Consider the following 14,733-nt stretch of genomic DNA (forward strand, 5'->3'; position numbering starts at 1 on the left):
GGAATTATTTCAAGCAACTGTAGGGAATAATTAACTCACATCTCTGGTTCTAGGCCAGATAAAATGTTCTTAAGCATACACCTCATCCTCTGCGACACTTCATCTCAGAGTGAATCATTTCTGGGTGTAGCTATGCTCACCCTAAAGCTCAGCCAGGAACTGGGGCCAAGGCTGTGCTGGGGGTGACCCTGGACTGAGGGGCTGGGTCCTGGAAGGACTGAGGCTTTCCACAGATCCAGAAGCCCCCCCCCCCCCCAAGAACTTTCTGCGAACAGCAGGTGCTTCCCGGCGTGTGGGCGGGGCAGTCAGGCTTCCTACCTGTCCCCAGAGGGACCTGGCTGTGGCCTCTCTTCTGCAGGGCTGGCCTACAGGGAAGTGGGATGTTCCTGGCTATAGGCCAGTCTCCTCCAGCCCTCCTAGGAAACTCCTTGCCCACAGGGCACCTGGGGACGATGGGTGTGCCTCTGGACACTCAGACCAGAAGATCTAGGTAAGTATTCTTCCTAGTGACCCCTCACACCCCTCCCCTCAGTGGGGCTTCTCTAGGTGAAACCCAGCACTCAGCCTTGCTCCCACACGGTGGACTGGAGGAACAGTTCGGACCAGTGGTTACTCCTAGCAGCCTGTTCACTCTGCTTCCTAGGCGCACCCTGTCCACAGCAGATCAAGTGGCTGAAATCTGTCCCAAGGGCACTGGGAGTTCAACAAACCTCCTGAGGCCAGAATAGCTAACCTACCCACCAGGCTGTACCCACCCACCCACCCACTCAGTCTCTTCACTAGCTGATGGGAGGTGCCTCAAAGACCCTGCCCCCCAGAACATAATTTAATCCTCCTCATACACAAAGGCAAGTAGCCCCGGCCAAGCTTCCTGGTACCCAGTCAGACATGGGGGTGGGGAGGCAGGCTGCTCTGACACTTTCAGGAGCCGGGCACTAGACTGAGGGCATGTGGTAGCACCATGTGCTCAGGATGCAAACCTGACCTGGCAGCCAGACTCTGGGAGGCTCCTTTATGTCTGAGTTGGTCTCGTCTGAAAGGAGTGCTGGCCACGTCGCCATCTCAGGGCTTTGAGGGCAGAAGGGGGCACGTGTTGATTTTACTTAGCCCCAGTCAGGCAAGAAAAGGAGCCAGGGGCAGTGTAGCAGGGGTTAAGCCTGGGCCACTGAGGAACCCCCTCAAAATTACCAAGGGTGGGAGTGGGGAGCATGGGTTACCTGGCTTTGTCGAAGTATTTGCCTGTGTATGCCATTCCACACGCAGCTCCCAGGCCCTGGCCCAGGGAGCCAGTGGCCACATCGGTGAAGGCTTGTTTCTGTCGGAAGAGAGATCCACAGTTATTCAAGGGGCCAGGAAAGAGCATTTCCAACACCCCCCCCCCAGGGTCTTGGCTTCTCTGGCCATGGCAGCCAGGGCAGCATCCCCATCCAGAGCCAATGAACCCCCCCACGGCAGAAGGCCCTTCCGGAGACTGAGTTCGTATTCAGACAGCAAAATCACTGTGGGGGTGGGTTCAATTCCAAACCCTGCCCTCTAGTGAGCTGTGTGACCCCAGGCTGGGAACTAAACCTCTCTGAGCCTCAACTGCCTCCTCTGTAAACGCAGCTGATCACACGAAGCAGCTAGAGATGGGTAACAGAGATTATAACAGATAATCGAGAGTGTTCGGCCCTAGTGGACACCTAGACCACAGCGTGCCTGTGATACATCAGTATGTGCTGGGATCAACCTGGCGCCAAGGGACAAACCACTTCCCTCCCTAGGTAGGTACCACTAGCACTCTGCTATCACCTCCTGGCTGGCTCTCCACGGACCTCTCTCTTTTCCTCCCTCATCCTAGTCGGCTCCTCCGCCTTTCCCCTCTCCCTTGTACCTAGGAAAGAGGGAGATGAGGCAGGGGCCCAGGAGGCTCCCTGCTGGGTGACTTACCGGGACAGGATGCCCGTCCAAGTCAGAGCTGATCTTCCTCAGGTTCAGCAGCTCTGCCTCGGGCAGGAAGCCAGCTTCAGCCCAGACTGCATATAGGATGGGAGCTGCATGGCCCTGTGGGAGGTGCACGAGGAGGTCAGAGGCAGAGCTGCAGGGACCGTTTCCACTGCACATGCAGCTCCCGGGCCTGGCTGAGCGGGCCAGCCAGGATATCCATTTCAGAGGAGGAAGCCAGCGAAGGCCACTTCTCCCCTTTCAACCCTCTCCAGACGCTTGGTTTCCAGCCCAAAGTTCCCACAGTCCAAAGTGGTAGGCACCATGACAGGTGCAGGGGGCACAGCTGTGCAGCTGGACAAGTCCAAAACCCCAGCCGGCGGCCGCCACCCTAATCCCGGTTGCTGGCATGGGACATACTTGGACAGACTTCTAAGCCTCACAGCCTGCCCCGGGAAACCAGAGGCTGCTGAGCCAGGCCGGAGGACAGGTGGATTTCGGGCCGTTGTGGTACGGTTGGCGGCTGTGATTTTTACTAGAAGAGGAAACACGGCACTCCCCAGCCGTAGCGGACTGTCACTCACAAGGAGAGCAGGCTTTGGCCCTCAGAACGCTGGCACAACACAGAGTGGCTCAGGCAGAAGGCGAGACAGGATCTCCAGACCTGGATCTCAGTGTTGCCTGTCAGCATCAAAGCTGAGCACACACCCAGCAGAAGCTCGGGTTCTTCTGCCCCCCACCCCGCTTGGTTAAGTCTCTGATGTGCCAGGCTACCATACCTGTTCATTTCGGTTCCTTAGCTCATGTTCAATTTGTCAGTTCAGCACAAGGCACAGAGCGGGGAGTAGGCTGAGCAGGTAGGGAAGGAAGGGTGGGCTGGGGCTGGGCTACCACTCACCACCATTCCAGGGAACCCACAGGGCCTGGCCCCAGGTAGGCGTGGCTAGCAGCAGGGCTCTTACCTTGGAGAGCACAAAGCGATCGTTGTGAGGGTTTCGGGGATCCAGGGCCTTGTAGCGCATGGTATGGAAAAATAGGACAGCCATGATCTCAGCAGCGCTGCAGCATGATGTGGGGTGGCTGTGGCCAAGGAGAGAAGACAGACGTGAGCATCCTGGCCATAGCCCCTGGCCTACAACATCCACTCTGGCATGTGTCAGGGGCCTGGGGATGCCTGTTCTGAGGAGAGACACACAGACAGGGCTCATCGCAGCCATGGGCTCCCACTACGTAGAAACATAGTATATGTTTCAAGGAGGCTACTGTTGGTGCCTTAGGATCTACAGTGGCTTGGGTACCAGGGACTGCCATACCATCCCAAGAGTACCCAGTATGGGGGGTGGAGCTTAGTCCCTCCCTAGGAGTTCCTAGAGGGACTTAACTGGCCGAGAAGCCACACCCCAAGGAGACTGCCCAGAATCCACCTGCTTATAAGGAGCAGTCTGCCCACTCCAGGGTCCACTGGGGCCATGGGCAGAGGGAAGGTTTGCAAACCTGAAACATCAGACTTTAGTTTTCTGGTTGTTTTTTGAATGGACATTCTGAAGGCTAGCACACAGAAACGTGCAACACACAAGCTCATCTCCACAAAGGCTATCATTATAAAAATAACAAACCCCTCCTGCCTGCGGATAGATGAGAGCTGAGGTGAGGTTGGCAAAAGCAAGAAGCTGCCCTTCCAGTTCTGGAGTGGTGGGGTCTCTATTTCAGAGTCTTATTTTGATAACTGAATGGTTTTAGAAAGCACAAGGATTATACCCTAGAGGCTGTGTGAGTTCAGGCTTCACAGGATCACTAGATTAACCCGGTCCCCACTCCTGGCCAGTTGCAGGGTCTGCCTAGCCACACTCTCTTAAGGTTGGCCTCCCACACATGCAGCTCGGCTCGGCCCTGATGCTGTTGCTCGAGACGCTTCACACTACAACATGCCAATACCAAGCCCAAGGGCACATGCAACCCTGGGTGGGATTCACACCAGCAGCCTCCTCCCCTCTTGGGGTTCCCCATCAGGTTAGCTGTAAATCGCTCCCAGCAATAGACAGGTTAGTAGAGGAATCCAGAACTGTCCATGCTGGTTTAGTTCCCACGGTCCCAACACACGATAGCCTCATACTTCACCATCTCTATGAACTCCTGGTCATGGGGGAAAGACACTACACCTGAAAAGAGGGAGGTGAGGACATGTCAACGAGAGACTCTAGTCTGTCTTAGAGGGACCCTCACCCCTTGCCCCCAGCGCCCACTTCAGTTGAGAACACCCAGGCCAGCTGCCCTTCCTACCCTCTGAGTACAGCCCCAGACCTAAGATGACTCAGCAGTTAAACACCCTTCCAGAAGATCCAAGTTCTGATCCCAGCACCCACATGAGGGGCTGCCTGTAACTAACCCCAGCTCCAGGGGTTCTGACACCTTCTTCTGGCCCCCACAGGCACCAGCACTCACATATGAGTACCCATAGCCACACAACTAAAAATAAAATAAATCTTTTTTAAAAATGAATGCAATAAAAATTTGAAGGTGGGAGGGAGATGGGAAATGGCATGGCTTGTTATGAGGAAGCCCCAGTAGGGAAGGAAGGGCCCAAAGAAGAGAGACAAGGGCAGGGACTCTGCCTATGACCAAGGGGTGACACTCTGGCATGGCCACAACCCAGGAGGACACCCAGAGAAAGTGCATGGCGGAGTGACGTCTGTGGCAGAGGAGGGCCCAAGCTTGCTCACACGCAGCAGACATGGAGGAAGGTGAGGAGCTACAGGAGATCCCACCAGTTGCTATGTGGAACAAACTATTGATTTATGCTTTCCTTGCTAGGTCCCTGAAGAGGTACCTACAACACATCTGGCCAGCTGCTGATGTCGTCTTCACACCCACTAAGTAAGCCCTACAGAAAGAGCCCAGGTCTCCCTGCTTCTCCCAGGGCAGCGTGCCTTCTCAGCGGGGGCGGGGTGTGTGGATATGGGCACCATCGTGTGGGACATGTGACTTGGCTCAGCTCCAGGAGGCTCCGCTTCTTTGTTTGTGAATGGGGGTGCTGTGAAGGGCTCTGGGGGAACCGGTGAGAGCCAATGCAAAGGCACAAAGTGGATGGGCCACTGCCACTAGTGGCTTGTAGCAGAGTGTTATTTTAAGGTGTGTTCCTTTTGTTTATGTTGCGTTGGTTTAACTCTGTGAAGCTGTGTTACCGTGCCTGCCTAAAACATCTGACGGTCTAATAAGAACTGGTCAAAAGCGAGAAAGGATAGGCCGGGCTGGCAGGCAGAGAGAATATATAGAGAAAAAAATCTGGGAGGATAAAGATCTAGGAGCCAGAGAAGGAGGAAGACACCAGGGGCCAGCCACGCAGCTACCCAGCAAGCCACGGAGTAAGAGTGAGATACAGAAGTAAGAGAACAGGAAAAGCCCAGAGGCGAAAGGATAATTTAAGTTAAGAAAGGGCGGCTAGAAACTAAGCCAAGCTAAGGCCGGGCATTCATAAGTAAGAAGAAGCCTCCATGTGTGATTTATTTGGGAGCTGGGTGGAGGGTCCCCCAAAAGACCAAAGACCAACCAGCAACAATAGTGGTCGAGGGCACAAGGTGCCAAACCTCTCAGGGCCTTCAACTGCTCACCCATAGACCAGGACTCTGGTTCGCCCGTCACTCCAGGCAAGAGAGAAGCAATGAGCCAAAGATCGAGAGAGGATGCTGTAAACTGTAAAGTGCTGAGCACCGAGGAGACATGGCCACTCTTAAGCCCAAATTTCTAGAACACCCGTGGGGCCAGAAGCAGGGACCTGTGGCTTCAGGACGGACTCTCCTTGCAGTCCAGCCTGCCTGAATCAGATACCTGCGGGTGCCATGGAAAACACAGCGGAGATGCATCTGAGCAGAGGCGGCGTGAGGGGTGGGGACATTCACCCTACCACCTGCTCTGTGTGCCGCACAGGAGCTACAAGTACACTGGGCTGCTTGTTAAACAATTCTGCCTCGGCCCAAGGGGCCATTTACACTCTCAGTCAGTTCAGTCTACCCAGAAAGAGTGCAGTTTGGAACCCGGTCCCGATAATGTCTCTCCCAACACACACACACACACACACACACACACACACACACTGGCCTTCTCCAGACCCAATAATGTCTCTCCCAACACACACACACACACACACACACACACACACACACACACACACACACACACACTGGCCTTCTCCAGACCCAATAATGTCTCTCCCAACACACACACACACACACACACACACACACACACACACACACACACACACACATACACACAGGCCTTCTCCAGACCACACACAAGCTTCCTTGGTCCCCTCTCCAGGAGGGCTTCCACCCCTATAATATTCATTCATACTCTTGGGCTTCCCAGTAGGAAAAGGCCAGAGAAGATCCCCCAGGGGCCTCGAGGTGAATGAACTAACCAGAGAGGCCAAGCACTCATGACCTCACCATGGCAGCCTCCAATGTTTAAAATCTACAAAAGAAAAGACTCGGGCACCTAAGGGGGTACTAGAAAAAAAACCTGGACTGAACTTAAAAAGAGCAGAAAAAGATGTGTGTGATGTGTTCAGGTGCACATGTGTGTGCATGAAGGAGCCGAGGCATGGTCTTGGTGGTCTTTCCTCAGGTGCTGTGACCTTGGTTGATTTTTATTTTATTTTTTACTTTTCAGTTCTTTAAGAGAGGGTTTCTCTGTGTAACATGTCAGGCTGGCCTGGAACTCACTCTGTAGATGAGGCTGGCCTCGAACTCACAGAGATCCGCCTGCCTCTGGCTTCCGAGTGCTGGGATTAAAGGTGTGTGCCACTACCGCCGGCCCTTGGTTGATTTTTGAGGCAATCTCATTGGCCTGGGACGCACCAGGTAAGCTAGACTGGGTGGCCACTGAGCCCCACGATCCACTTGTCTCTGCCTCACCTGCACTGGATTATGAGCAGACACCACCACGCCCACGGGCCCTGAGGGATTCTCAGGTCCTAAAGCTTGTAAAGTCCGAGCTAACACTCCAGGCCAGAAAAAAAAATTAAAAATAAAGCAAAAGCTGAAGAGGTGGCCCAGAGCAAGAGCACTTACTGCTCTTCCAGAGGATCCAGGTTCAATTCCCAGCACCCACGATGGAGCCTGACAATTATCTGCAACCCCAGGGATCCAACCCCTCTTCTGGCCTCTGTCAGCACCGCATGCATGTGGTATGCAGACATACAGGCAAAACATTCATACACCTAAAACAACAAAATAAATAAAAACCCTAGAATTTCATGAAACAGTAAGAAAATACGTACTATAAAGAACCAGAGCCCAGAGCCAGTTCTTTCTAAATTATTATTTTTGGCAGGGCCAGTTCTGGGATCAAACCCAAGGCTGCCAAGGAGAACAAGCCCTCTGATAGCACACTACATACACCTCTAGACCAAATGCTAGTTCACAAGGGTGGTGTGAGGAGTGGGGAGACACGGAGAATCTAGCCAACTGGTGACTCATTTTCGTATGAGAAGAGCAGTATCGGGCACAGCAGTGAGGGCAAGGCGTGTTGGCATATGCCTGTAACCCTAGCCCTCGGGAGCCCGAGGCAGGCAGACGGCCATTTCAAAGCCTGGGCTACAGTGAGGACCCTGTTTTTGTTTGCTTTGTTGTTTGTTCTTAACAGGACTCAAGGCACAAATATATGGTGACTATTCTGACCCACCTGATAGAAAAAGATCTGAAAACAAAACAGTTCTGGGGGAAATGCAGTTTACCCAAATGCACCCGAACAAGAGATAGTGAACGTGAGCCGCTTTGGCCACATAGAAAGACTATGTCCGAGAGGCCTGTTCCCCGAGACCCAGCAAGCCTACACACACAGGGACACACGGGAGAACGTAAATGTACGCTCCAGGTGTACCCTGGAGGACAAACAAGAAGGCTCCCCTATTAAACAGCAAGGAATGAATGGTCTGGAACCAACGCGGCATGCATCAACAGGACAGATGACTGAAACACAAGGGAACATAGGTAGCAGAGGCAATGAGGGACCTAGCCTTTACAGACCCAACACCAACGTCACCTCACAAACACAGCATGTGAGAAAAGTGCACCAGAGATATGACAGAGACAACCACATTGTTTGTGAATACATACAAATACAATGTATACACACTCTAAAACAGAATAAAGGGGCATTGGGGTGTTTTTCTGGGAGAATGGGAGATAAGGAAAAGGACAAAGAAGTCACCTCCCTCCATCAATCCCATCTTATTTTTTGAGACAGGGTCTCTCAATGAACCTACAACCCGTCAACTGGCTAGACAGGATGGCCAGTGAGTCCTTGGGGCCCTCCAAACGGAGCTGGGATTACAGGTGTGTATTGCCACACTTGGTTAATTTATGCACATGTTCCCCTCCCCTTATATTTGGTAAATTGAGTGTGGTATACACATCTGTAATCTCAGCACTTGGGAGGTAGAGGCAAGACTGTTTCCCATGAGTTCAAAGCCAGCTTGCTCTACAAAGTGAGTTTCAGGCCAGCCAGGGTTATAGGGTAAGGCCTTGTTTCTAATAAATTCAGGGTATCAGATGGAAGTCCCTCAAACAGTGAGCTGATTCCCACCCAGAATGAATCTGATCCTGGACCTCAGACCATTCCTTCAGATCTTTCTCTCATGACACCTCTCCTGAGCCAGTTAATATCCATATTGACATTATCACAGATCAGGTCTAACATGCTTCTCATTTTAGGGTTGGGACTGTCAGGGTCCGCAGAAGTCAAGTGACCTGTCCAGAGACCCAGTGCCAACCACCAGCAGGGTAGGACAAAAGCAAGAAAATGTGTGACATGCAAGGGAATCTGTAAAAAGAAATGAAGCATGAAAAGTCATGCTACCACGTGAACAAATCTACTTATTATGCCATATGAAAGAAGCCAGACCCAAACGACCTCATTCTGTCCAATTCCATTATGATAAAATATCCAGAAGAATTAAATTTACAGAGACAGGAAAGCTGAGCCAGTGTGGGAAGCGAGGAAACTGCAGATGGGCAAGAGAGGTCTTTCAGAGGCTGGGGCATGTCCTAAAATTAAAAGTAATAAAGTCACTAAAATTACCATAGATATAAAAATCTTAGCTGGGCAATGGTGGCAAACACCTTTAATCCAGCACTCAGGAGGCAGAGGCAGGTGGATCTGAGTTCAAGGCCAACCTGGTCTACATAGTGAGTTCCAGGGCAGCCAGGGATATGGAGAGAAACCCTGTCTTGAAAAACAAACAACAACAACAAAATCTCAGAATTAGCTGAGAATACAATTCAGTGGTAGGAAGTACTTGCCTGGCTCTGGGTCTACTCTCTAATACCACAAAAACAAAACAAGTCAGATGTGTACATTTAAAACCTTTCACTCTGCCAAGTGTCCCTCCATGGGGCACGGGGCAGTTACTGATCTGTCTGTGGAAGGAGGCCTGTGCTGAGAAAGCCCAGTAGAGGAAGTTCTCAGGTGTCTGTACTTCCCAGACCAGCTGTACAGCCTCCAGTCATCACACTCTTCTCCATCCATGGATGCAACCAACTTCTAAGCAAGAGACCCCACTGTGAGCTCTGCTCGAACCCACCTCTAGATACTACAGCCCCAGCTCTGTCCAGGTCCCTGGTCTCAGGGGTGTCCTGGACACCCGGGGAAGAGAACTGCTCCTGATTGCATGGGACCAAGCTCTGGAGACAAGAGGCCAAGTCTAGGAGTCAGTTTGAGTTCACAGGAAGCCACGAGGTGGTCTCCAGCAGACCCTAACTAGCGCCCGCCCCTTTGTTCCCAGGTTTAAGGAATACTGGCAGTTAGCTTTGCTGATTCAGGGCTCACCCAGGCAAAGAGCCCAGTAGTTCAAGAGCTGGCAGGTGTCTCCACCCTGAATTGAGAAACATGGCGGCTGCTGCTGGGGCAATCTCAACCGCTTTGCTCTTGCCTCAATCAGAGCCAGGAGGGGCAGGAGGACTCAGATGTCCCCAGGCAGCCTAAAAGAAGCTGGCCCTTGGGAGCCCTGTTCTGCCCCATGGGGTTGAAGCCACACAGGGGCTAGAGTCTTGAGGGGGCCCTCTGCACATTTGGTCAAAGTGCCCCTGAATGCCAGAGCTCAGAACAGGGCAACAGCTCCAGCCACTTCAACAGCGGGCAGCGGGACCCAGGGTCTGCTCACCCCGAGCCCTCAGCCTCACTCCTAAGGGACCTGATTTGAAAACCATGGTTTGGATGCTATTTATGGGTTACATGTTGGAGGTTTGGACCGGGGTGCAGAGGGGGTGTGGAACACTGGAAGGTCCTTGGGGGAGCAGAGGGGTGTGCTCTTCGACTTCCTGTTTAGCTGTGTTTCTTCCTCTCTCATATTCCCACCGTGAGCCTCACCCGCACGTTTGGACTCTCTCCATCTAAAACTACAAGTTTAAACAACAACAACAAACCAAAAAACCCAACAACCTTTTCTTTGGGCTGGAGAGCAGACTTAGGGGTTAGGACAACTTGATTGCTCTTGCCAGGGATCTAGGTTCAATTCCTGGCACCCACCCAAAGGCTCACAGCCACCCATAACTCCTCTTCCAAGGGATCCAATGCTCTCTTTCTGACTTTCATAGACACCAGACATGTACATGCACACATACATACATGCAGGCAAAACACACACACACACACACACACACACACACACAAAATAAGTCTAAAAACAAAACAAAACCAAAATAAACAAATTTTAAAACCAAAATAAATGAAAAAAATTTCTTTGTAAAATTAGAGTGCCTCATGTATCTTATACAGTTAAAAAAAAAAGACTAACCAGCTCTCTATGATCCTATCATTTAAAGATGGAGAAACGGAGACACTGAGAACAGTAGGGTCTTCCTGACAAGGACATTGCTATTCAGAACAGAGAAGGATTAGATCTATTTCCTGGTGCTCATAAGCCAGGTCTGGCCTACCCTATCCTCCCAGGTCTCCCCAAAGCTGTGGAGTCAGAAACACTAAGGGACTCGCTGAAAGCAGACTACTTCCCCTTTAAGTCAGGCCTGAACGGGTGCAACTGCAGATGACACTTGGCTGCATTTGGCTAACACAGTCCAGCCCTGCAAGGTGAGGGCTGAGAACTTTCACCACTGAACTCAGCAAGCCGGCCACTTCTGACAAGGCCTTTGGAGTTTCCTTTTGTTAAAGCTCGGATGAGTTGGACCCCTGCCACAGCTGTGTCTGCACGTGGAAGATGACCCCAGCGAGTCCGGCCACTGTGGGCGCTGCCTCAACAGAAAGGCCTCTGTGATGTTCCACCCACCCCACTCCCCACACAGGGGCCAGTGTGCTGACTTTCTGTGGCCTGATGAGGCCTGCTGCACACAGGGCTGATGAGACAATACTGTCCACTCAGGACCGCTTGCCATTCTGAAATCAGCAACCTGGATCCTAACTGATAGGATGTCCAGCCTCAGTGGGTGACCAGTGAAGACTGGACCAACGTGTTCTTTCTCTACCAGATCCCAAATTGTCCCAGAAAATGGGACATATCGATTGGGTGGTCAGTTCAGCTATCTGCTCCTGGCAGGGTCAGAACTTCAGTACTGAACATGTCTTCACTTGATGGAACTCACTCACTGCAGTGAGTCTCTAAATAAACATTCAGGAGCCAGAACACACTCACATCTCAAGCCTTCCTGGAATATTTTCTGTACACACATATCCTCTTTGCACACACATTTCAAAATCATTCTTGTGACAGGGCTTGAGGAGCAATGTTACTTCCTGCTGAAAAAACATTTTCCCGAGTAGTACTTTTCTGCATCTAAAATATACCCAAACATGCAAACAAACACACACATGTATTTTACATACCCACCTCTGTCATTTCGAAGTGGATACTTTCAGAGTCCAGGGAATTCCTAAGGCTACAATGTAAACATTGGTGTAACTCTGTAGCCACTTGTAACCCTTTGCCCTGGAGACCACCCCTGCTTTGGAAGTAAACCCTCTTACAGCTGAAAATGTTACTTAGTTTCTCTCCAAGTTATACCTGACTTTCCTCTGCCGGTTCATTCATTCTCCAGCCTGATATGGGCCCTGCGCCCAAGAGAACTTTCTGAGAAGCCAGCCCCATGCCAGGCCATACTAAGCAGCTACCGACTACCAGTTTGGGCAAATCACGTGACACACTACTTTTCACCGTCTTCCTGTGTAAACTGATTATCAGGAAGGAATCAAGGATGCTGTGTCACTCCAGGAATACCCACCTAGCTGCTCCCTGATCTTGGCAAGGTCTGCATGCTTATCAGTTTTGTAGAATGCACAGCTGCATAGGTAGCAGTTATTTAACCGCTCCGCCTCTCTGACTAGACTTCAGACCTGAGGGGAATCGGAGGGGCCAGTGGAGAACAAGCAATATAGGACACGAAGACCTCCTCTGCGCTAAGCTAAGGAGAAGACCGTGTGGAAAGGAAGTCAGGTCTCTACTTGGGCAGGGAACTCCCTATACCACAGTCAGCGATCTAAACCCAAGAGAGATAACAGGTCCAAAGTATGCATGGGAAGTACAGTGGCGAAGGGCTCCCAGCCCAAACCTTCTGAGAACACCAGGTCTCAAAAGCACGAAGGGTAAGTAGGAACCCATGCTAAAAGGCCAGAGAGATTAACTCTAATAATATATCCTGTATGGAACTGGCCAGAATCCAGAATTCTGGTCTTTGTTCTAAGCTCACAGCTTAGTTGGGTTTCTGAACATTCCCAACCCAGTCCCCCAAAACCACTCACACCAGGTCCGACGGAGACCTCAGAATTTCTTGAAACCACCCAGTGTGGAAACACCGTTACCCCAGAACTTCCCTTTCCGTGTGGGCCCCGCGCCTTCATTCTACAAGCTTGGCAAACCTCCTTCCCCCGGCCTCGCACTCCAACCTCCTGGCTCGGGTCTGATCTTAGTCTCCCTTCTTCCTTCTCATGCCCAGAATGTTGCGAACACGAGTCACCTCCCCGCCCCCACCCTGAAGTCCTCAGCGGCGCCGGGATCCAAAGCAGGACCCCAACCCACAGAAGGGTAGGAAGAAGTGTCGAGGAGGAGAGCATGGTTAGAGATGCGGGGAAGGGTGGGCCCCGAGTCTCCTGCAAAATGGTGGGCTCTACACACATTCTCCGCTTACAGTGCCAGGACTGAAATGCCAGCTTTCGCTGTGACCTTGAACAATTGATATAAACCCGGAACCTCAGTTTCCCCATCTGCAAGTCAGTGGAACCAACAGGTTGGTGGAGAGGGATGGGGCCCCCACGTGCGCCAGGCTCTCCCGCCAGCAGTCATTGTGGCCTCCGGGGTGCAGCCGCGGAGCTCGGAGGCGCGCTCAGGTGCAGCGGGAGCCGGGAACCCGGGCCGGCTGGAGGCGCTCGCGAGGCCGAGGCCCAGGCAGCGGAACCCGGCCGCTCCGGTGCAGCGGAAGACTCCGCCATCTGACCGCGCCCCCGCCGCCGCCCTCGTGGCGACATCGTGCAGCGCGACACGGAGCCAGCGAGACCGTGGGACCCGGCTCCCCGCCCCGCCAGATCCGCGCGCTCACCCGGAGCCTGCCGCGGTGGTGGCCTGGATGGAGCTGATGCGCAGGCGATTGGCCGTGTCCTTCAAGGCCTGCAGCTTCTGCTGATCTGGCTTGTGGTAACCTTCCATGGCGCGATCGGGCGAGGACGAGGACGCCGGGGATAGAGATGCAGAGCCGGTGGCGGCTCAGGCGGCGAAAGCAGCGGCGGAGGCCCGGCGAGGCGGGCGGGTGCGTTAAGACTCCTTAGGACCCGCCCAAGGGGGCGGGGCGGGGGCGGGGCGGGCGCCGGATCACCCCAGGCCGACGAGTGGCCTTCAGCCCCGCCCCGCACTTTCTGGACACTTACAAGCTGCCAGGCCTGGGGTGTCTGTCTGGGCACAGTGCTCTGTTGGAATTAACCACCGACGCTAACGATTTCAACAAAGTAACTTCACCACTACTCCAGGTTCTAAGCGTGGCTCAGAGCTCGCCGGCTGTTTTGGGAGAAGAGAGACACTCTTGCACTTTCCTAAGAAAAAGGTTGAGACTTGGCAAGATCGATTAAGGTCACAGAGCTGGTGGGTAGCTGGTCTGCCGCAACAGACTGTCTCAGCTCCAAAAGAGCCCAGGGCTTTAGGAACCTGTACAGGGCACGAGAATGATTATACACTGCCAGTAATGGTAATACTGAGAAATCACTAGAGCAGGCTGGTCTCAGACTAGTAGGGCCTACGGTGAGATTAGTGCTCTTACCAGACCTGCTGGGCCTTGGAGGAATGATCCCAGAGTGGAGGTAATGGAAAGCATTGCCATCCCAGTCTCACTGGATCCATGACGCACACTCAGGTCAGCACTGTTTCCGGAGGAGGAAGCTACATTTTAGAGAGGAGATAAAGGCAAGCCTGTGAATGCGTGCTGGGCAGAGGCAGTGGCCACCAGTACAGCCTCAGTCCGGGACCTCTCTGTGTCCTCCACATAGCTCAAATTCACAGTCAGGAAACAATGGGTCCTGTGCTGGTGAGCACCCCGCCCCCAAGTGCTCCCTGTCTGGCCTGTTTCCCAGGTGTCCCGATCAGGCTGAGTGTGGTGCCTTATGGCTTCTGGCTTCTGCTGGCCCTGCCCATAGAGGCTGGCTCTCCTGGTTCCTGTCTGCTGAGGACTGGACCTGGGACTGGAGTGATGTGGCCTCAGAGTGTTCCGCCGTCAGGGCCTTGGCAAGTGCCACCTCTATCTTCAGGCTGCTAACTGGTCAAGGAGGCAAACCTTGGAACCCTTTGGGCCTGGCACCCCTGTGGCCCTGAGGGCAGTG

At 52.8% G+C, this 14,733-nt stretch overlaps 1 protein-coding gene across 2 annotated transcripts in view; it reads right to left on the minus strand.

Moving 5' to 3' along the window:
• The window catches only part of Tkt (transketolase), a 26,460-nt gene extending 12,764 nt beyond the window's left edge, over positions 1-13,696 (minus strand). Inside the window, exons 1-4 of one of the 2 annotated variants that reach the window (XM_028891273.2) lie at positions 13,467-13,696; positions 2,886-3,003; positions 1,930-2,043; positions 1,218-1,315 (exon numbers count right to left, since the gene is read on the minus strand). In XM_028891273.2, the coding sequence (XP_028747106.1) occupies positions 1,218-1,315; positions 1,930-2,043; positions 2,886-3,003; positions 13,467-13,573 (437 nt within the window). In that variant the 5' untranslated portion in view covers positions 13,574-13,696. Of the gene's footprint in view, positions 1-1,217; positions 1,316-1,929; positions 2,044-2,885; positions 3,004-11,938; positions 11,977-13,466 lie in introns of those variants that run through there. The other variant, XM_037208757.1, reaches the window with a different exon arrangement.
• Between the last annotated feature and the right edge of the window lie 1,037 nt (positions 13,697-14,733).

The sequence above is a fragment of the Peromyscus leucopus genome, chromosome 9, assembly GCF_004664715.2.
Source record: "Peromyscus leucopus breed LL Stock chromosome 9, UCI_PerLeu_2.1, whole genome shotgun sequence".
Lineage (NCBI taxonomy): Eukaryota > Metazoa > Chordata > Mammalia > Rodentia > Cricetidae > Peromyscus > Peromyscus leucopus.